Here is a 23,573-nt window from a genome sequence, read left to right on the forward strand (position 1 = left end):
CGCTGGGACCAACTGTGTAAAGCTCTGCTCTCCATCTCTCAGCCTTCACCTGTCCCAGCAAACCTCAGGGGAACCTCCTTTCCTCTGACCCCCAAACACTATGGGGGAAGCCTGGTGGCTAATCTTCTTCCAAGGAAGTCCCCTCTGCTCTCTGTGACTGGAGTATGGAAGTTAAGAAAGGGGACACAAAGAGCGGCTTTGGGGCCCTCTGGGACCTTTCTCTCTCTGTCTGAATGGCAGAATACATTTGCTCACGTGTGTATTTTTGCTTTGACACTGGATGTAGGGGCAGGGGGTTGGGAGCACAGTGAGGAGGCATATGGTGCATGTGTGTGTGTGTGTGTGTGTGTGTGTGTGGCTGAGCATCTGAGTGGCTGACTGATGATTTGGGAATGTCTGGGGGCTGGAGGGCAGCCATCTGGTCATCCCTTGGCATCCTCCTCTGGGTAGGTGGCAGATCTTAAGAGTCATGGACACCAAGTATGAGAATGTGCCTTCGGAGCTCATCTGGACCAATCCACGTGTTTATACAGGGAGAAACTGAGGCCCAGGGAGGCCTCGAAGCCAGGGATTCCAGAATCCAGAGCAGGATTCCAGACTAGTGCCCTTTCCATGCATGCAAACTGTGTGAGTGTGTGTGTTGTGTGTGTGTATGTGGTGAGAGGGTGTGCATGAACAAAAAGGCCAACATGGAGCTGTGTCGTCAATGGCTTTGGAGGGCATGAGCCAGTCTTCTCTGAATCCTGCTTCTGGTTGGGGAACGGGATGGAAGGGTTTGGACTGAGTGTGTGACCCCATGAGTGATTCCACTGCTGGGCTTCAAGGACTGTGAGTGTGTGTGTGAGTGTGGAAATGGGTGTGCTATCTCCCTTGTGTGGAGCAGATTCTCAATGGTGGTTCTCTCTCTTTCATATGAGCAGCACTTTCCCGAAGGTAGGAAAGACATCACAGCCCCTGTGGCTCCCTGGGGCCTCTCCCCTTCCCCTCCTGCTTGAAGCCCAGCTCTCATCTCTCACAACTGCTTGTTTGTTTCTTAAAATGGACTTGTATGCTTGTTTTCTGTTTTCTCTTTACAAGTTCCCTGCTAAATTTTAAGCCCCCCACCCCACCCCATTTTTTTTGTTTGTTTTCACAGTTTAAAGCTGGAAAAGAATTAAAAGAAAAATACTATCTGATTTTCTTGCAAGTAAATCCACTTATTATATATATACATTTATTTATAGTCTGTGGTTTTTTTATTAAAAAAAAATCACCACTTGTTTTTCCTTTTTCTTTTGTAAAAAGAAACCTTTTTGCAGTGTCATTGTTGGACCCGCTGGGCCCTGAGGGGGCTTCAGCGAGTCCAAGGACCCCCAAAGGGTCAGTGAGCCCCCTTCCCAAGGGGTTGGGGGCTGATGAGTCTGGGGGTCCACCATCGCCCCAGGGTCATCGCGTGGCCCTGAGGTGAGGGGTGAGGAGGGAGAGATGCTTTATATCCCCCCGGGGGGTGGGCATCTCCTGCCCCCAAGGACAGGAGCTTGGGGCAGTGACCCCAAGAGGCTCACCCTGAGGATTCCGGGGTTTTCCAGGCATCTCAGCAAGCCACTAGCAGCCATCCCCTCTCCTTCCCTTCCCTCAAGGCCTAGGAAGTCATCACAGTGGGTTAAGGACCATAAGGACTGGGAACCCCAGGGCTGGGCAAGCCCCAGATGCACCCCCCTCCAGGCACCTTTCGGACAGGAGGGACCAAGGACTCTTGGGTCACCTGGAGGCCTACAACTGCCCCATCAGTGCTGGGTGGAGCCGGCTCGTAAGCCACCGAGCTTGCCCAGCGTTCCTGGGGCACCCATCCTGAGGCTCCAGGGACCTGGCAGTGACCAAGAGGCTAACCTGGCCCCGGGGCCCCTGAGTCTCCACCTCCCCCACTCTCCCAGGGAGGTGGAGCCCGCTTGGGGTTAAAGGGAACAGAAAAGTAACTCTCCCTGCGTTAAAAAAAAAGTAACATAAACCCCTGATAAATGCAAAGAACGTTTCCCTTCCTTTCGCTCCTTCTCTTTTTTTTTTTTTGCTTTAATATTATCTTGGTTCCCTTGTATGTTTTCATTTAAATTGGTTTTTATTAAATGTTAAAATAATGGTACATGGGAAATCATGCATTTTCATTTAGATTTATTTTCTATTTTAAATTTTTATCCTCTCTTGCTTTTTTTTAAAGTTTGTTTTTCCTTCCCTCGTTTATATTTTTGCACATTTATTGTTTTGCCTCTTTGTTCCTCTTATATGTTGTTCTTTTTTTTTAAAATTTACTTGTTATGTTTTTCTCTTTTTTTTTGTTTTTTTTTTTTTTTGTTTTGTTTTGTGTGTGTGTGTGTTTTTTTTTTTTGCTTGCCTTTTGGAAGGTTTGTCCCCCCTGGTATGGTTTGGTATCCCCCCCTTCACCCCCGGGCCCATCCCGCGGGCCGCGCCCCTCCTCCCGGCTCTGGGCGGCGCTGGCGAGGCCCCCGTGGGCTTCATACGGGGGTGGTCCTGCGGTTGGCTGTGTTGGAGTGGAGAGAGTCTTTGTTCTCTTTCTGGATACAGTTGTGAACTTGGAGGAAGCTGTTATCCCTGTCGGAGTTGTAGGTGGCGGTGGGCGTGGTGGCGGCCTTCAGGGGATCCCTGCTGAGGGTGTACATGGAGATCTCCGTGGACGGCAAGGTGTTGAAGCCCTTGATGCCCACGGGGGAGGCGTCCCTGGAGTGTGAGGGCTCGGTGGAGCGCGAGCTGGAGCGGCTGCGGCGCTGGTAGCGGTAGCGGTAACTGGGAATGCGGGTGATGGCGGAGGCCTGGAGGTAGTCCGTGGCGCGGGCTGTGGCCCGCAGCTGTTTGTGCCGGTCGATAAACATGTGCACGGCCAGCACCCCGACCATCTCGGCGATGATGAAGGACAGGGCCCCGAAGTAGAAGGACCAGCCGTAGGAGTAACTATTCTTTTTGGAGTCGCTCTTGGAGGGGTCTCCGGCATTGGCAGATATGTACACTATAATGCCAATGATGTTACTCAGACCTGCGGGCGGGATGGGCGTGGAGAGGAGGCAGGGTGGAGGGGAAAGCAGAAATAATGATGGTTAGTATCCAAAGAGGATGCCAGGCCCTGGGCACGATGGCAGGAGGGGAACACCTGGATGTGCTTTCCCTGGTCCAGCGTTTTTGTGGAGAATGGATGGGCTGATATAGTGGGAAGTTGCAGCATCACCTTACTATCCTATCATTCTGTTTGGAGAGAGTCAGAAAGGGAAAAGCTAAAGGAATCACAGATATGGGAAGAAGGGAGAGAACAGCAGGACATTCTACAATATACTGAGTAATGATAATACTTATTGAGCATTTACTACCTGCTTTCACAGCTGAGTGCTTTGCAAAGGGTTTGCAGATGAGAAAACAGATTGCAGAGAGGTTAAGTAAGTTGCTTAAGGCTGCATTGGGATTTGAAGCTGCTGTAGCAGGGGGTTAGGGCTTCCCTGGTGGCTCAGTTTTAAAGAATCTGCCTGCCAATGCCTGCCACTGCAGTTCAATCCTTGGGTCAGGAAGATCCCTTGGAGAAGGAAATGGCAACCCACTCCAGTATTCTTGCCTGGAAAATCCCATGGACAGAGGAGCCTGATGGGCTACAGTCCATGGGGTATGAAAGAGTCGGACAAAACTTAGAGTCTAAATAAGAACCACAAGCAAGGGGTTAAGTCTGGCTCCTGGAGCCAGACTGCCTATATGCAAAGCCTTTGGCAAGGTAACCATCATCTAAGTTTCCATATCTGTGAAGTAGATATAATAATAGTGCTTACTTCTTTTAGGTTGGGGGAAGATGAATACATATGAATACATATGAGTTACTACTACATGTGAGTTAATACACATGAAAGCTGTTAAGAGTCTTCGTGTGGTAAGTGCTGCTTAAACGTTAGTTGTTCTTATTAAATGGCTCATGCTACAACCCATGTTCTTCTTCTGGCATCTGAAGCCAGTGTGACTTGTCATGTAGCTGTACTGAGAAATGTGGTTTTGAGTGCCTGCCTGCTCCCAACTGGGTAGGACAGGGAGGGAAGAGGGTGATGAGGATGGACCCAGCATCCTGAGAGGGTCTTAGGAGTGGGGCCTTCTCTCAGGAGGTGGGGGAAAGGTGAGTCACTGGGCTGAAGGTCACGGTGTGGGGACAATCCCGGTGGACTCAGTGGAGGGCTCAGGCCTGGCTATGGCACAGGAGCCCAGCACAGCCTGCCTTCTTTGCGACTTGGCCTGTTGGAAGGTCCAGAAGTCCCTCTCCTCTCTCCCCTCCTTTCTTTGCCAGGGCCCTCCAGTCACCAGGCCCGCCAACCTCAGCCTCCTCCCTGCTGGTAGGCCTGGCCTCAGGCCCCTGGTGCAGCAGCTCTTACCTGCAGACACGAAGAAGATGCCGGCACTCAGAATGATGTTGTGTCGAGTCTTATAGAACTCGCTGGCTGCGATGCAGAGTCCGCCCATGAAGAGCAGAATCACACTCAGGATCGGGAAGATGCTCGAGGCCCTCACAGCCCCTGGAGAACACAGTGGGTGGGGAGAGAGAATGCCATGGCTGTGAGATGAGGGGTGGTGTGCCAGAGGGAGGAGAGGGAGGAGCTCACAGGGGCGGGGGCTGGGTGAGTTTTATGGGAGGGACCAGAGTGGAGGTTGCTTAGCAATACTAGGGAGGGAGAGGGAGCACACCACCGCTCAGTTCACAGGGGCTCCCCGCTTCTGCAAGGATCAACCCCAGCACTTCGTGAGACTCACATGGCCGTGTGAGACCTGGTCTCTCCCCAGCCCCACCTTCCCTCCTGTCCAGCCACAACAAACTTCCCATGACATATTATTGTATGTTTCTGACTTTTGCCATACTGAGCTTTCTTCCTAGAATGTCTCTCTTGCTCTTTTTCATTCAGCTAACTTCTATTCATCCATCAAAACCCAGCTCAAAGTCCCCTCCTCCACGACGCCTTTCCTGATTTCTTTAGGCAAACTTATTAGCTTTCTCCTCTGCACTTTGGGGCACTTGGGGCACAGAGAAAGGCGGTGTGTTATAGTGGTTAGAGCTGGGTGGTTGGACTCTGCCTTTAGCATTTATTAGCTGTATAAGTTTGGTTACGTCATCTCATCTCTTCATGCCTCAATTTCCTCACCTGTAAAATGGGTGTGGTGATAGTTCCTGCCTCTTAACATTATTGTGAGGACTAAATGAGTTAATTCTGATAATGTACTTAAGATAGGTCTCTGAAGCCATGTAGTAAACATTTGCTCAGATAGTTATTATAGTAAATAGTTGTTTATATATATGCATCCACCATAGGTCATGGGATCCCATGAGAGAGAGGATTGTAGCTATTTTTGTTGTTGTTTTTTTTTTAGTTCTCTCTCTTCATTCATTCTGTCCTCAACACCTAATTCAAAGCCAGAGATACAGAAAGCCCCCAATACAAGCTCGCCTTGTGAATCAATGTGGAGAGGTGGTCCAGAAAGAGGAAGAAACTGACACATTGCAAAGAAAACGGAAGAGAATAAAAGCAAAAAGCAAATTTAAAAAACCTCTCAAGACAAGTTAAGAAGGAAGGACGAACAAACAGGCAGGAGAAGAAAAAATATTTTAATGAACATTTTACCCCAGCATGGAGGAAGATGAGAGAGAGGCACAGATGGCTGGGGCAGGGGAGGGGAGGTGGTTGGGGGTACATGACGGGGGCTGTGTCTGAAAGATGCCCCAGAGGCATGGAGTCTTTGGCAGTGTGTCTGGAAAGTAAAATATTTTTTTCTATCCAGATTCAAATAGGCAGAGAGTGACCTGAGGATCTCCGACTCCATGTCCTGCCCTGTGTGGACCAGGCAGAAGGCAGAGGTATCTGGTGGCTAGTATAAGGAAAAGGATGTCTTCCTGATACGTTGGGGTGGCTTGAATGGCAACCTAGAAAGTTAAGTCCTTTTAGACTGAGAACCCTTTGGCTCAGCCCAGAGGGTGGTAGGGGGTGTATGCTTTGGAGGGGAAGTGCCTGCCCTACTGGCCCATCCCTGTTCCTTCTGGTGGCAGCATGACCACAAAGGATCTGTGAAGAAGAGAATTTTTTTATATAGAACTTGAGAAATTTTTCTAAGAAAGAGTTTTAAGCCATTTACTGTGATATGTGATGTAAAACCCTTCTTTCCCTGGTGGATCTTCAGTCTACACTGCTCGTGATGCTATTGAATGAGTGGATTATTTTGGGGGGACTTGAAGAAGGGTGGAGTTCTGTATTGCAAGTTGGGGGCACCTGAGCTGCTCATTTTGAAGTAGGGGTAAGAGGGTGATGGGCAGCTGAGTTACTCTGCAGTCTAGTAGCCCTCTCCCCAGGCGGGAAAGGACTGGGCTGCCTCCTCTCCAAACCTGAGTGGATGCTTTCTTCCTGCAGGTCTTTTCTGAGATGATATCTCTATCCCCAATTGGATTGACACCCCCCACCCCCACCATACAGGAACGCATGCCCAGATGCGCCCATTCACAGCTACCTGGAGGCCCATCTCCATAAGTACATGAGGATGGCAAGAGTGTATCGAAGACCCAGCTCACAAGAGGTAGGATGGATTAAACAAACACACCGCATTGGGTCTGACATACATGGTACAATTTAATCCTCATAATACCTCTGCAGGGTATATTTTTTGCCCCAATTTATAGATGAGAAAACTGAGTTTCAGAGAGGTGATGTAGCTTGCTCAAAACCACCCAGTTAGTAAGTCAGGATTCAAGCCCAGATCAGTCCAACTTTTGGATACCCTGGACTCTTCCTCTGGGGTTTTTAAAGAGCCCAGGAAGCATCCTGCAGGGTCCAGAGACCTGGGTTCTGGTCCCAGCTCTGCCCCTCCTTGTTGTGTGGCTGAGGCAGGTACCTTGCCACCTCTGGTTTCCCCCTGTTTAACTTGGGTGTGGACCATTAGATGATTTCTAATCTTTTCCTTCTCTGTGTGGCTATGATTTCTGACCAGCTGGAAACAGGGACGACAGTATAAAGAAAGATAGAGAGGTTGGGGTGACTTCCAAAGGGCAGCAGTGGCTGCTCAGATGAGCAGGGTGGAGGAAGGTCTCTGGCCTTTTCCCTGCAAGGAAGCAGGCTCTTCCTGCCCGCAGTGTGCTGCATTTGGCAGGCCAGGTCTGTATCCTCAGAGATCACGCCTCATGGCAGCCCTGGGCCTGACGTTTCCGGTTCAGCCAGTCTGCTGTGGGAGCCTGGATGCCCCAACTCTGCTTTCCTGCCAGCAGACAGAGCACCAGCTGCGGAGGGAGATGAGATGCTGTGTGTGTGTGCATGCATGTGTGTGCGCGCGCGTGTGTGTATGTGTGTGTGTACTGGGTTGGGGGAGGGGGCAGGCTGGAGGGAGACATTTGCTGTGTTGCAGCCAATGTGGAGAAAACAGGATCAGTTCACAAGGTAACAAAGCAGCAAGCAGGCAACAAACAGAAGCCTCTTTACTCCAGCAGAGCCAACTCAGACACCAGCCTCCCTTGGAAGAGGCCTCTTTACCCAGAAAAAAGGTGATAGGGGCAGCTGGGAAACAGTACCAGCCTAGGAAGATGGAAGTCCTCAGGACCCAGATCCAGGCTGGCAGAAAGCTGGTTTCGAGCTGGCAGTGACCCCCAAACTGAAACAGTCTTCTGAAGGAGGTCATTCTGGCTGGGCAATGTCACAGAGGAATTTTGGAGTTAGCCACACCTAAGTTCAGAGCCTGGCTTTGCCACTTAGTAACTCTGATCTTGGGCAAGGGTCTTAACTCTCTAGAGCCTCAGTTTCCTTGTCCTGTAAATGGGAAGAGTCATAATAATCTCCTGTTCATAGGAGCATGTAAGGCCTTGCTGCTCAAATGGTAGTCGAGTACCAGCAATGAGGGCATCATGAGAGGAGCTTAGCAGAAATGCAGATTCTCAGGCCCCGCCCCATCTAGTTCAACTGTACTGAATTAGAGTCTGCATTTTGGATAAACAACAGGGTCTTACTGTAGAGCACAGGGATCTATACCTGATACCCTGTGATAAACCATAATGGAAAAGAATATGGGGAATTCTCTGGTTTTCTAGAGGTTAAGACTCAAGCGCCCTCACTGCCAGGGCCCAGGTTTGATCCCTGATTGTCAGACTAAGATCCCATAAGCTGTACAGCATGGCCAAAAAAGAGAAGAGAACATGAAAAAGCATATATATGTATATATATAAAACTGAGTCACTTTGCTGTACAGAAATTGTGTTGTAAATAAACCATACTTCAATAAAAATACATAAAAAAGAATCCACATTTTAACAATATCTTTGTAACAAGACTAGTATGTGTCTGAATGTTTGAGACATGCTATTGCAAGGACTAAATTGGATAATAACTGTTTTGTTTCTGATACTAGGAGGGCAGTAAAGGGTAGCGATTTTTGTTGTTTTTAATGTCCTTTTTCTTTCATGCCAGACACAGTTTCCTTATGAATTATCCTGACTTCTTAGTAACCTGTATTACTGTATTAATAGTAATAGCATTGCTCAGTTCAGTTCAGTCGCTCAGTCGTGTCTCACTCTTTGTAACCCCATGAACCGCAGCACACCAGGCCTCCTGTCCATCACCAACTCCCGGAGTCTGCCCAAACCCATGTCCATCGAGTCAGTGATGCCATCCAACCATCTCATCCTCTGTCGTTCCCTTCTCCTCCTGCCCTCAATCTTTCCCAGCATCAGGGTCTTTTCAAATGAGTCACCTCTTTGCATCAGGTGGCCAAAATATTGGAGTTTCAGCTTCAACATCAGTCCCTCCAATGAACACCCAGGACTGATCTCCTTTAGGATGGACTGGTTGGATCTCCTTGGAGTCCAAGGGACTCTCAAGAGTCTTCTCCAACACCACAGTTCAAAAGCATCAATTCTTCAGTGCTCAGCCTTCTTCACAGTCCAACTCTCACATCCATACATGACTACTGGAAAAACCATAGCCTTGATTGGACAGACCTTTGCTGGCAAAGTAACATTTCTGCTTTTTAATATGCTGTCTAGATTGGACATAACTTTCCTTCCAAGGAGTATGCATCTTTTAATTTCATGGCTGCAGTCACCATCTGCAGCAATCTTAGAGCCCAGAAAAATAGTCACCCACTGTTTCTACTATTGCCCCATCTATTTGCCATGAAGTGATGAGACCAGATGCCATGATCTTTGTTTTCTGAATGTTGAGCTTTAAGCCAACTTTTTCACTCTCATCTTTCACTTTCATCAAGAGGCTTTTTAGTTCTTCTTCACTTTCTGCCATAAGGGTGGTATCATCTGCATATCTGAGGTTATTGATATTTCTCCCGGCAATCTTGATTCCAGCTTGTGCTTCCTCCAGCCCAGTGTACATCTCATGATGTACTCTGTATAGAAGTTAAATAAGCAGGGTGACAATATACAGCCTTGACGTACTCCTTTTCCGATTTGGAACCAGTCTGTTGTTCCATGTCCAGTTCTAACTGTTGCTTCCTGACCTGCCTACAGGTTTCTCAAGAGGCAGGTCAGGTGGTCTGGTATTCCCATCTCTTTCAGAATTTTCCAGTCTGTTGTGATCCACACAGTCAAAGGCTTTGGCATAGTCAATAAAGCAGAAATAGATGTTTTTCTGGAACTCTCTTGCTTTTTTGATGATCCAGCAGATGTTGGCAATTTGATCACTGGTTCCTCTGCCTTTTCTAAAACCAGCTTGAGCATCTGGAAGTTCACGGTTCACGTATTACTGAAGCCTGGCTTGGAGAATTTTGAGCATTACTTTACTAGCATGTGAGATGAGTGCAGTTGTGCGCGGCGGCTGCAAAGGCACACTAGCACGGCTGAGAGGAACTACACTGGGTCCAAGGTCAGGGGCGGCTGCTGAGAGGAGCTGACCGCATCAGAGGTAAGGAGCAGAGGCTGTGCTTTGCTGGAGTAGCCATGAAGACAGAGCCCACGTCCAAGGTAAGAGAAACCCAAGTAAGACGGTAGGCACTGTGAGAGGTCATCGGACGGCAGACAGACTGAAACTACAATCAGACAACTAGCCAATCTGATCACACAGACCACAGCCTTGTCTAACTCAATGAAACTAAGCCATGCCGTGTGGGGCCACCCAAGACGGCCGGGTCATGGTGGAGAGGTCTGACAGAATGTGGTCCACTGGAGAAGGGAATGGCAAACCACTTCAGTATTCTTGCCTTGAGAACCCCATGAACAGTATGATAAGGCAAAAATATAGGACACTGAAAGATGAACTCCCAGGTCCGAAGGTGCCCAATATGCTACTGGAGATCAGTGGAGAAATAACTCCAGAAAGAATGAAGGGATGGAGCCAAAGCAAAAACAACACCCAGTTGTGAATGGGACTGATGATGGAAGCAGGGTTCGATGCTGTAAAGAGCAATATTGCATAAGAACCTGGAATGTTAGGTCCATGAATCAAGGCAAACTGGAAGTGGTCAAACAGGAAATGACAAGAGTGAACATCGACATTCTAGGAATCAGTGAACTAAGATGGACTGGAATGGGTGAATTTAACTCAGATGACCGTTATATCTATTACTGTGGGCAGGAATCCCTTAGAAGAAATGGAGTAGCCATCATAGTCAACAAGTGAGTCTGGAATGCAGTACTTGGCTGTGATCTCAAAAACAACAGAATGATTTCTGTTCGTTTCCAAGGCAAACCATTCAATATCATGGTAATCCAAGTCTATGCTCCGACCAGTAATGCTGAAGAAGCTGCAGCTGTACAGTTCTATGAAGACCTTCAAGACCTTCTAGAACTAACACCCCAGAAAGATGTCCTTTTCATTATAGGTGACTGGAATGCTAAAGTAGGAAGTCAAGAAACACCTGGAGTAACAGGCAAATTTGGCCTTGGAGTACAGAATGAAGCAGGGCAAAGGCTAATACACTTCTGCCAAGAGAACGCACTGGTCATTGCAAACACCCTCTTCCAACAACACAAGAGAAGACTCTAAACATGGACATCACCAGATGGTTGACATCGAATTCAGATTGATTATATTCTTTGCAGCCAAAGATGGAGAAGCTCTATACAGTCAGCAAAAACAAGACTGGGAGCTGACTGTGGCTAGAATCATGAACTCCTTATTGCCAAACTCAGACAAAAATTGAAGAAAGTGGAGAAAACCACTTTAGGTATGACCTAAATCAAATCCCTTATTACTATATAGTGGAAGTGACAAATAGATTTAAGGGACTAGATCTGATAGACAGAGTGCCTGATGAACTATGGATGGAGGTACGTGACGTTGTACAGGAGACAGGAATCAAGACCATCCCCAAGAAAAAGAAATGCAAAAAAGCAAAATGGCTGTCTGAGGAGGCCTTACAAATAGCTGTGAAAAGAAGAGAAGTGAAAAGCAAAGGCGAAAAGGAAAGATATATCTATTTGAATGCAGAGTTCCAAAGAATAGCAAGAAGAGATAAAGCCTTCCTCAGCGATCAATGCAAAGAAATAGAGGAAAACAACAGAATGGGAAAGACTAGAGATCTCTTCAAGAAAATTAGAGACACCAAGGGAACATTTCATGCAAAGATGGGCTCCATAAAGGACAGAAATGATATGGACCTAACAGAAGCAGAAGATATTAAGAAGAGGTGGCAAGAATACACAGAAGAACTGTACAAAAAAGATCTTCACGACCCAGATAATGATGATGGTGTGATCACTCACCTAGATCCAGACATCCTGGAATGTGAAGTCAAGAGGGCCTTAGGAAGCATCACTACAAACAAAGCTAGTGGAGGTGATAGAATTCCAGTTGAGCTATTTCAAATCCTGAAAGATGATGGTGTGAAAGTGCTGCACTCAATATGCCAGCAAATTTGGAAAACTCAGCAGTGGCCACAAGGACTGGAAAAGGTCAGTTTTCATTCCAATCCCAAAGAAAGGCAATGCCAAAGAATAGCATTAGTATTAATGCTAAAACTTATCATGAGAGAAGAGAATATCTTATTTAGTCAATGCATGGGGAGCATGGAGTGGGAGGTGGATGTGTAAGACTGGGGCACAGAGGCTCAGTTTAGGCTGAAGCTGTAAATGGGGAGTCAGACTCAGAGGTGAGCATGAGCTTGAGCATGGAAGAGTAGGGGGTTTACCTAGAGGCTTGGGGAGACCCAGTATTTAGTGACTGGTGTGGGAAGACCTTGTGCCAATCTCCTGGTGTTGCTGAGGCCTCCACTTCCTTGTCTGTAAAATGGGACTGAAAACTGGAAATCTGTCTACCCTATAGGGAGCCTGGTAAGTCACTTCAGTAATGTCCGCCTCTGTGTGACCCTATGGACTGTAGCCCACCAGGCTCCGTCTATGGAATTTTCCAGGCAAGAATACTGGGTGGGTTGCCATTTCCTCCTCCAGGGGATCTTCCCAACCCAGGGATTGAACCCTCCTCTCTTACATCTCCTGTAGTGGCAGATGGGTTCTTTACCACTAGCACCACCTGGGAAGCCCCACCTTACAGGGTGACAGTAATTAAATCGGAAGAAGACTGTGGAAGCTTTTGAAAATACAGAGCCTTGGGTAAACTAGGAACAGTGTATTATTGTTTTCTATGCTGGTGATGGAAATGAAGAGTGTCATAAGCACCCAGAAGGGAATATCATCTAGCCTTTCGGAGTGGGTAGGCTCAGCCATAAATCCCTCACTCACTCTTTCTTTGGCCACGTTCTGTAGACAGATCATCTCCAATCCAGTACCCTGTGGGCCCGGCACCCATGGTGTCCTGCTGTGGTGGGCACAGCTGAAGGACAAGTAGATGGCTGCACTCGGGGACCCTGCTTCCACACAGTCTGGCAGAGGAGGAGGGGAGTGGTGTGTAGTGTGGAGGGAGGTGGGCAGATCTCTGCCTAGTGCCCACTCTCTGCCTGGCTTGTCCTGAGGCCTGATTGTGGGCTTTCCCTTCTCCGGGTCTCAGGTCTGGCTCTGAATAGGTGGGAGCAGATGACTTGTAAGGTTCCATCCATCCCTGGTGGTCCTGTGCCCTGCAGACCTCCATCAGGGACCACTCAGCCAGGCTGGCCAGGTGCTGGTCGTGCCTTTCATCAAATAGTTATCATTCTCAGGTATAGGGGAAACTAGGGCTCCTTATTTTCTTGGCATGGTGTTAAACTCTTTATGCCTGTTATTCCCTTTGGGATTTGATGTGTTCTAACAGGACAAAGATGTGCTGGGTGGGGCGGAGCTTCTGGGCTCTGGGGCATCTCTCGCCCTCTCCTCCTGCACACTGTGCTGGATGAGGAGCCAGTGACTGTGAAAGGGGATCAGCTGCTGTAGATGCAGGTGAGAGTGAGCGTGAGAGAGTGAGTGTGTGAGAGTGACAGGAGAGAGGAGGAGAGGAGGGAAGAGGCGGGGGAGGGATGGATGGAGGGAAAGCCGCTCAGAGCGGTGGCTAGGGGCATTGGCTCCTGCTGTGGGCTGCTTGGGGTCCTATCCTGCACTCCCCCTGGCCTCCCACTGGCGGTGTGGCCTCTGTGTCTCACTTTTCTCATCTGTATAATGAACACACCAACGGTGCCTACTTCGTCGGGTTGTTGTGAGATGAATGAGGGTAACGTATGGTGTCTCGGGCCAAGGGTTCCATGAAAGTTTGCTATATCTACTGACATAGGAAAGGAATTTCAGACCCCAGCAAGCTTCCTCTGGGAAGGCCACCTGTGCAGGTGCTGGAGGCTTTCTGAATTTCTGTGGTCTCTGGGGTCGGAGATGGGCTCAGGAGAGACGGCCTGAGTGCATCCCATGTTGCCCCCACCCCACGAGGCTCAGGGGCCTCCTCTGCTGCAGGACACACCCAGCTCCTAGGGCCACAATAAGGGGCAATGAGTCAACGCGTCTGAAGCCATGAGAACCGTGTCTGGTACCCACAAGCCCCAGGAAATGTTAGTTCTTACATGGCAGAGAGTATTATTGCTGTTTCTCACGGGCCTGGGGTTACCTAGACTGATGTTTATTAAAGTACAGGTCACGGAGTCAGCGTGGTGAGGGTGGCAGTGGGCACTTTAATAAATGAACCAGGACAGAACAGAAACTATCCCGGTGGGCGGAGGGCGTGAGGCGGAGGCGCTGATCATGAGGCATTCGCTCTGGCTGCCTGGATGTGAGTTAGTAGGAGCTCTAACTTAGATGTTCCCGACTGCAGGATGTGGTCACCCCACCACGGCGACCTCTGGAGGGGATGTCCCTCATGACAATTTTGCTGAAAAGAGCTGCAGTTCCCGGGCAGTAGACAGGAACATTTGGCCTGGATAACCAGGGAGGCAGGTGGCGTCCCAGGGCTTCCCAGGTGGTTCAGATGGTAAAGAATCTGCCTGCAATGCAGGAGACCCAGGTTCGATCTCTGGGTCGGGAAGATCCCCTGGAGGAGGAAATGGCAACCCACTCCAGTATTCTTGCCTGGAGAATCCCATGGACAGAGGAGTCTGGCAGGCACTTAGCAGGCACCCTTTATGGTAGACAGAGTTATGATTTTCAGTCTCATTTTACAGACAAGAAAGTGGAGAATCCCATGGACAAAGGAGACTGGCGGGCTATAGTCAATGGGGTCACAGAGAGTCAGACATGACTGAGAGACTGAACACGCGCAGGTGGTGTCCCAGGAAATGTGCTGGGCAGGGGCCTGCCACTGTTCCTCTCTGGGCCTCAGTGTCTTCCTCATCTGTGAAATGGGTGCGTGGGGCTGGGTGGCCCTCGCGGCATGTCTGCTTTCAGCATTTCTGGAGATGGAAGGCTGCCTCCCTGAACTCTGAAGCTCTAGGGGGCAAGGAGAGGCAGTGGGCTTCCCTCAGCACTCCCCTTGGGTAGCCAGAGAGCCCAAACAAAGCACCACCCTAACCTTTGTCTCGTGGTATCCTCAGAATTGCCCCTCACCCCCACCTGGGAATGGTATACATTGAGGTTCAGAGAAGGTGAGTATCTGGTCCAAGGTCACAGAGCAGAGCTCAACTTAAATTCAGGCCCTTTCATTCCAAGTCCCAAGCTCAGGCCTTGACACCTGGTATCTCCCACAACCACGTGCCCCCCCCTCCCTGCCTGCCCCCTGGTCCTCAGGGCCTGGTGGGACTGGCAGAGGGAGATGGAGAAGGGGGAACAGGGGAGAGTGCAGGCTTTTCTGAGGGTGGGATGGGTGGCTTTGGCTCAGCTGGAGCCCCTCCAGCCTCATTCTGGGATGAGAAGGAATGTGCTAGGCGGCTCTAGCGAGGGTGGTTCCTTGTATATTCATTCAGCAAATCTCTCCTGGGCCTGACTGAGGACAGGCCCTGCCCTGGGTGGGGTGGGTGGGCGCGGGTGGGAGCAAACTCTATTTGCAGCTACTGCCTTCAGTGTCCTCAAGCTGTTTCAGCATCCAGTGGGAAAGAAGACTCTGTGACAGAGTGGTCACCTCCCTGCGACCCAGCCTCCTCCACATCCCTGGCCTCAGAAGGGCTGCACTGTCCACCAGCTCCCAGACGGGACACCTAGACGTCGCCTGAGTCCTTTCTCTCTCACCTCCCCACTCCACCTCGATGCAGGATGCCAGTAATTCCTGCTGGTTCCAGAACTAGTCCCCCTTCTCATCCACCTCCCTCACCTCCTCCCTGATCTGAGGAGCCTAGGTATTTCAAGCCTAGGTCATGGCTGTCATCTCTTGCTGGTCTCCCTGTTCCTGCTGAGACCCCGGAGTCAGTTCTGCAGGAGAAGCGGAGCAGTGCCATTAGCCTGGACCTCAGTCCTTTCTGCTCAGAACCTTCTTGCGGTCTCATCTCAGAGTGAAGCTGAGACCCCCAAGCCCTAGTCTGGCTTCCCATCCACAGCTCACACCCTCAGACTCATTATGTGGCCACCTCCCATCTTCTGGACACAACACACACACACACTCACACTCACACACACACTCACTCACACACACCATGAAGAGACCCATGTGCACACAAGCAGACCCACACATACATACAGGCACTTATATTCAGACTGACAGATGCTCAGATGCACAGACACGCAGGCATCAAAAGACACAGCACTCAGCACACACTCATGCCCCTGGGCACAAGACACACGCAGACACACCAACACACACTAAGAGTACCGGAAGTCACACCCTGGCCACCACCACCTCTTCTTCACCAGCTTGAGGTAAGGAGCTTTGGCAAGAAGAGAGAGGGCCACTGTTTTAAGGACACCTGGACTATATGATGATCTTTTACTTTTATCCAGTTTGTTTCACTTTTTCTATTTCATATTCAGTACTCCCATTTCATTTCGTTTGTGTTTTCCAATTTCTCCATCTCTTCTTTTTTTTGATGTTCTCTCTCAAGCCTTTATCAAGCATAGTAGAAAAACTTTTGTATACATATATATAATATAATATATATATTTTAGAAAACTTATGAATTTTTGCCTAAAAAATTTATGACATTTTGATTCTACTTGTTTGACTTATATATGAATAGAATGCTAGGTTTCTAATTAAAAAATAGATATGTAGCAAACAAAAAAGGTTTACTGTATAGTACAGGGAACTATAGTTGATATCTTATAACCTATAACGGAAAATAATACCAAAATTAATGTATGTATATATGTATAATGGAATCCCTTTGTTGTGCACCTGAAACATTGTTAGTCAACTAGACTTCAATAAAATATAAATATATATATTTATTTAAAAAAGAAGAAGAGAGAGGGCTAAGGAAGTGCCACACAGCAGACCCAGCTGACAGCCCCATGGAGCTGCTTGGAAAAAACAGACTGGTTGCCATGACTTTGTGGGGAAGTTAGTGATAGGTGGGCAAGGCCTGTATTAGCTGCACCTTCGGGGGGCCCAGAAGTCCAGTGACTCGGGGTGATGACTGGGACCAGTTAAGGCTGTCCCTCCTTGGACTCTGTGGCTGTGGAGAAGCTGGGGACCCCGTTGAATCCCCACGGAGACTGGGCAGTAAGAGCATTCATTCATTCACTCATTCATTTGTCCCGTCAGATATTAATTTGGTGCTTTCCTTCTGCCCCGTCCTTCAAGAGGTGCTGAACTTGCCTGAAGCTTGGTCTGCTGGCGTGAGAACAAGTGAGTCCCACTTTCTCTGCTCTGTGACCCTGCATCCTCCACCTCCCTCTCTGCTCCAGATCCTCCATCCAACTGGTGGATCAAGGATGGCGGGGGTTACCCAGGCCACCTCACTGGCCACCCGTCCTCAGCTCTTTCCCCGGGGCTCCTCTTCCGCCTGGCCTCCGAACCTTGGGGTCCTGGGGCTCGGATCCTGCACCTCTTCTCTCTCTGCACCACTTTCTTGGTGCTGTCATCAAGTCTCATGGTGCTAAATATCGTCCCCCTTCTGACCTCTCTCAGACTCCTGTCTCGGGCCAGGTCCCACCCTGTGAGTCTCAGACTCCATGTCACCTCCACAGAGAGTCCGTGGGCCTCTTTTACTTATTGTGGCTGATACTGAGCATCCATCCTTCCCCGTCCCAACCTGCTCCCTCCATGGGCACAAACCTTGGGGTCATCCTTTATCCTTTCCTGTCCCTGGAAATCCACATGCAACCTTTCAGAAGATCCTATATGCAGGCCCTTGGGAATATTTTCAGGCTCTGACCCCATCCCACCTCCTTCACTGCCACCACCTGCATTCAAGCTGCTGTCATCTCTTGTCTGGATGATTGATCATAACAGGCTCCTTGCTTTTTGCTTGTTTCCTCCATCAGGGTGTAACTTTCATGAAGGTGCTGACTTTCTTTATTTTGTCCACACTTGAGTCCCCATACCATCAACAGTGCCTTATGCATAGTGATAGTGAATATCTCCTGAGTGAATGAATGAATGGATGAATGCTTCTAGAGTCCAAGTCTCTGCATTGGTGCCACCTTCTCTAGGGAACACTTCTGGAATGATGGCCTCCAGTGTGGGTTAGGCACCAGGCTTCCTCAGCACCCCAGATCACCTTCTTTCCCTGCTTGAGGCATCTAGGTTAGGTTCTTGGGCCTGTCAACCCACGTGGTAGGTGAGCTGAAGGTTTAACAGACCAGAACAGGGCGGGGCGGGGTAAGTTGACTCAGGCCCCACCCACCTGAGTGCAGCTCCGCCCATCTCCCTGGACCAAAAGTCCATCTTCAGGAGAGGCTCCTCCCACCTTCCTGGGCACCAGCTCTGCCCACCACACTAGGGCAGGCAATCTTTCTAGAAGAATGTCTTCTGTCTTCTAGTTTCTCTAGCCAATCAGGTTAGAGGTTGACAGAGAATGATGGGAACTCACATCTTCCAGCTTTAAAAGAATTACTTTTGTTGTCTAACCCCAGACTAGCATATTACAGATCAGAGGTCAACAAACTGCCAGATGAGGCCTGTTGCCTATTTTTGCAAGTGAAGTTAAGTTTCACTGGAGCAAACACAGCCATGCTCAGTTGCTTCTGGGTTTGCTTTTGTGCTACAAGGTCAAGGTTGAGTAGTTGAGACAGAGACTTTATGGCTCACAAAGCCTGGAATATCTCTTTTAGGAAGAGGTTTGCCCATTTGTTATAGATGCTCAAAAAATATTTTTGGATTAAGTCAACTCAAGTCAGACTCTCAGAAACCTGCGCTGCTAATTTGCATTCAAGTCTTCTGTCCAGAGACACCAATATGAACCAAACACCAAACAATTCTTTCTTTAAAATTTGGGAAATAAAGGTATAGAGTAGGTAGAAATAGCTGCTGGAGAATCCTGTCTTTCCTTTCAAATAGCGTTTATTGGGCACCCTCTATCTTCCAGGAACTGTTCTTGGTAGAGCAATGAATGAGACAAGGGTCCTGCCCCAACACTGGAGATCTGGCTGATAAAGTATCGCCCCCTCGCTGGGCTCAGCCAGAGTGGCTTTGTGCGCAGACCCCCACTTGGCTCCCCCTTCCATCTTCTCTCTCGGATGCATCTCTGCAGGCCCCTGCCTCCCAAGTCCTGCTGTTTCTCTGAGGGTCCTCCTACTAGGCTGTGCTCTGCCTGCAGCCGTGGACGGTGCCTCATTCATTCCTCTGGGACTCTCCAGCACTCAGTGCAGACTCTGACAAACAGAAGGTGCTCAATTTGTTTCTATGCCCTCGCCAGGCTCCTTTGAGAGCCCTAGACCTGGTAATAGGGGCTTCCCTGGTGGCTCAGATGGTAAAGAATCTGCCTGCAATGAGAGAGACCTGGATTCAATCCCTGGGTTGGGAAGACCCCCTGGAGGAGGGCATAGCAACCCACTCCAGTATTCTTGCCTGGAGAATCCCGTGGACACAGGAGCCTGGTGGGCTATGGTTGATGGAGTGGTTGATGGGGTCGAAAAGAATCGGACAAGACTGAGCAACGGACACTTTCACTTTCAGACCTCATAATGCGGAGGATGAACAAACGATCCTTCAGGAATTCCATCTGAGAGCAGTGTTGTGCAGGAATTCATAAAGGGAAAGGACGAGCCTAGTAAGATATTGCCCCTTCTCCTTTAAAAAGAGACCTATGAGTGACCTGATGTCCCCTTCCTTTTTCTTGCCGCCTGGCTGGCTTCATGTTCCATGGGCTTTGAAATGAAACCCAGATTTCAGGCTGACCTGAGAGCTGGGTTTGACGCTAGGAGTAATTATTGAAAGTGACAGGGGTGATCCATATAATAAAATGCTTCCTACATTTTTCATAGAAATGATCCAATACTAACCAGTGCTGTGGAGGATGGGAGGGAGGCTTTGGCTGGGGAAGGGCACTTGGGAGCAGAGGGGGTGGGGGCGGGGGCAGGGAGGGGTGCTCCTGGGAGGAGAGCAAACTGCTTTCAGAAGTGCTCTCTGAGAGCTTCATACAGAGCTTTCAGCTACTTCTGCTGGGGCGGCTTTGCGGTCCCATGCATTAAGGACCCTCAGCCTCTCTCCTGGAAATCCTTTTCTCCTGGAACATTTTACCTTGTTAGTTTTCGCTGCTTCTTGAGAGATTTTCTTTGGGTCTCAAAATGCTTTCTCTTGATACTATGTCTCAGGTGGATTTAAGATCACAGCTATTACATCAGGATTTAACTTTGACTTGATTTGCGGGGAAAGAAAAAAAAATAATAATCTCATTGTTTCAGTAGAAGTTCCAGTCTGGCACTGCCTGGTGAGTCTCCTCATTGGATTGTTCAAGAAATATCCACGGAGTACTTTCTATGTGCTGGGCACTGGGCTGGGAATATAATGATGAGTGAGACAGATAGAGTTCTATCAGAGTTCTAGTTGAACTGGCAACACTGTGAGGGAGCTGGTTGCTCAAACAGACATGGCAGCGACAGCATGATAAAGATGCTAGGCTCTGGGAACCCCTTCAGGGGCATAGAGGACTTCTTGGAGGAGGTGTTGTTTCACCGGAAACCTGGAAAATGTGTAGGAACTTGCCAACAAAGAGGGGAGGAAGGGCGTTGCGGGTAGCGGGAAATAGCACACCTGAACATTTGGCCATGGCAAGGGGGGAAGACAGAAGGCTCAGCTTTTTCCTGACCTTTGCAGTGACAGAGACCTCTAGATAGTTCTGGCCTTTGGCTCTTAAAGGATGGAAGGGCAGGACCCATCACCAGGAGAGAAATAAAAAAAATTGCATCCACTCACGGAGGAAATATTCTGCTGTGTCAGCTTCGTAATCTGCATCCTCTGGGAAGTGATCGATTTGCTTGCAGAGACCTTTGAAGTTCCCTGGAAAACAAGGGAAGAAAGTGCTCGTGAGACATCCAAATCTCCAGGGACTCAGCGCCCACTGGCCTCTTCCTGACTTCTTGTTCTTCTGAAGCTGGCTCAGTCCTCTCCCTCACCTCCCCCCTCCCCACCAAGGAAGGTATCGCTTTGTCTGTTTGGACATCTGCCCAGTGAATCAAAACACACACACCCGCGGCGCTGCAGAGAGGATCTAAGGCTTAAGACTTCAAAACCCAGCCTTCCATCTCTGCATCGAGGCTTCTGAGGATTAGCTGAGGCTTGGCGGGCGGTGGAGTTTGAATCTGGGCTGGGGACTGCCACAGAGGAGACTGGTGAATACCAGCGTGCCTGCCTCTGTGCCCCAGCTCGGCTGGGAGTCGCCTCGTGTTTTCCATGCGAGAAAGTTGATTGCTTTCCAAAGAGGGCAGACCCCAGACCGAGGCTGGCAAACATTCCCACAGCTCTTTAGATGAGTTTGCGAAGCATTTTCCCATCTGCAATTGCATGGAATTCACTATATGGAGCCCATGAAAGTTCTGCAGTACTCCTAGGGCTGAACACCCCACCCAGGCCTGGGTCACCAGCCAGACTTGTGGAGCATGACACAGCCTGTGAGAGGAGTAATAGCATCTCCACTTTATAAATGAAGAAACTGAGGCTCAGGGAGACTGGATACGTGTGCTTATGTAACTATTTTAGGTATTTCAAGCTATTACAGTATATAGGTAATTCTATACTACATATTACAGAGAAGATGGTTGATCCTTACCCTACAACCCTCCCTTAACTGTCTCTGTGCCAATTCAAATGACTGAATAAGTGCTCATGGCCAGGAAATGATGGAATCTGGGCTCAAACAAAGACCTTTTGGTTCTAAAACTTTCCTTGGTGATTGCTGAGAAGGTGAGAGCCAGCTCAGATGAGAACCCTAGCCCACTGTCCAGCAGGTCCCCAGCAGTGATCCCTAAATGAATGAGTGAACTACTGAATGTGATCTTCATAAACACTCATGTGGAGAATAGAATTTACAAGCATGGTTGCTTCATGACAACAGAGACTTTTGTCTGTTTCATTCACCATTGTGTCCCGAGCACCAGCACAGGCACGATGGATGTTGCCTGACTTTCTCTGAATGACCGGACACTCGAAACTGTGCAGGGAGATAAGCGACAGTGGGTGAATGGTAGGTTCTGCAGCTGGCTTGCCTGGGTTTCATTCAGCTTCACAGAGATGCCTCAGCTTCCTCATCAGAAAGCAGAGATCGGAGTGATTCTTCCTTTGTCGATTGTTGTGGGGATGACATGAGCTAACACGTCTAAAGTGCTCAGAGTAGTGCCTGGCACATTAGTAAATGTGCTGGGGGTATTGAGTGAGAGAGAAATGAACCTTGCTACATTTAGCCCCTGACATTCAGGATTTTCCTGTGATAGAAGCTAATGCCACCTAATTAATACAGTCTTTAATATGTGTGAACAATTTATTTTCTTGTAAGATCCTGAGCCTTGTAGCCCATAAAGTAGGTTTTATTATGTACGATAGGTATTATTTAGGAATATTGTCATTATTACACATATACACAGCTGGATACATCATACAGCTGGATATATAGGATGTGCTCAGTTGCACAGTTGTCCAACTCTTTGCAACCGCATGGACTGCAGCCCATCAGGCTCCTCTGTCCACAGGGATTCTCCAGGCAAGAACACTGGAGTGGGTTGCCATGACTCCTTCAGGGGGTTTTCCCAACCCAGGGATCGAACCCAGGTCTCCCGCATTGTGGGGGGTAATTGTGTTTCTAGCTATTATGATATATATAGGTAACACTGGGGATCCTAGGTGGCGCTAGTGGTAAAGAACCCGCCTGCCAAGGCAGGAGACAAAGGAGACATGGGTTTGATCCCTGGGTCAGGAAGATCCCCGAGACGAAAGCATGACCACCCACTCCAGCATTCTTGCCTGGAGCATCCCATGGACAGAGGATCGTGGAGGGCGACAGTCCATAGGATTGCAGAGTCGGACGTGCCTGACCCGACTTAGCATGCACACATAGGTAGTTCTGTACTACATATAACAGAGAAGATGGTTGATCCTTACCTTACAACCCCCACCTCCCCTTAACTGTATCTCTGCCAAATTTGCTTCCTTTCCCAACTTCTGCAAGAAGAGAGATTCCCCAGAGCATACGGGGACTCCAGGTAGACAGAGTTTGGCTCAGAATGCTCCCAGTGGGGCAGGTGTCTTCTGTATGTGTGCTGGACCATGTCTTGTCTTGCTCGGCACCCTCCCCACCCCATACCTTGCTGTCTCCCCCTCCTCTGTGGTCCTGAACACGTGCCCACCCTGTTCGCAGCATCTGATGCATTAACCAGAGGTTTCCCCTCCCTCTCCTGACTTATCCCCTATCCAACCACAGACTCTTTTTTTCCTGGGAAGAGTCTTCATTCCTGCTTCTAAGAGGATAACATTTACCTCTCCATTGGTAAAATTACAAATCAGTGTATTTGAAAACCACTTTGCAAAGCCACTTTCCTTTTCTCTAAATTCAGTCTGACAAGTATTTCGTCAGCACCAACTTGGTGCCTGGCATCTTTATAAGGAATCTGTGCAGGAGGTGAGGTGCTGAGACTGGTACTGAAGTGCCCCAAGGCTCCTGACAAGTTGGGGACTGTGCTCAACCCCCAACCACAGGTGGTGCCTCCACGTCTCTCTTCTAAAGGTCCCCCTTTCAGGCTTGTGGACTTCCAGTGCAGCTGCTCCCCACGCAGCCTGGCCCCAGCCCCTGCCCCCATCATCTTTGGACCACTGGGTCCCAGCACAGTGCCCCGCACAGGAGAAGGGCTCCAGAGATGCTTGTAGAGAGGCTGTGTCAAAGAATCAGCAGCCCAGACCTCTCCTGTGGCTTGGACCTGGGGATCCAACTGCCTATTTGAT

At 49.0% G+C, this 23,573-nt stretch overlaps 1 protein-coding gene across 1 annotated transcript in view; it reads right to left on the reverse strand.

The window, feature by feature from the left end:
* Nucleotides 1-2,489: 2,489 nt before the first annotated feature.
* Nucleotides 2,490-23,573, reverse strand: part of CACNG2 (calcium voltage-gated channel auxiliary subunit gamma 2) — a 117,038-nt gene continuing 95,954 nt past the window's right edge. Inside the window, exons 2-4 of the mRNA XM_068971842.1 lie at nt 20,559-20,642; nt 4,389-4,529; nt 2,490-3,025 (exon numbers count right to left, since the gene is read on the reverse strand). Coding sequence (XP_068827943.1) covers nt 2,490-3,025; nt 4,389-4,529; nt 20,559-20,642 — 761 coding nt within the window. The remainder of the gene's footprint in view (nt 3,026-4,388; nt 4,530-20,558; nt 20,643-23,573) is intronic.

The sequence above is a fragment of the Capricornis sumatraensis genome, chromosome 4, assembly GCF_032405125.1.
Source record: "Capricornis sumatraensis isolate serow.1 chromosome 4, serow.2, whole genome shotgun sequence".
In the NCBI taxonomy this organism is placed as follows: Eukaryota; Metazoa; Chordata; class Mammalia; order Artiodactyla; family Bovidae; genus Capricornis; species Capricornis sumatraensis.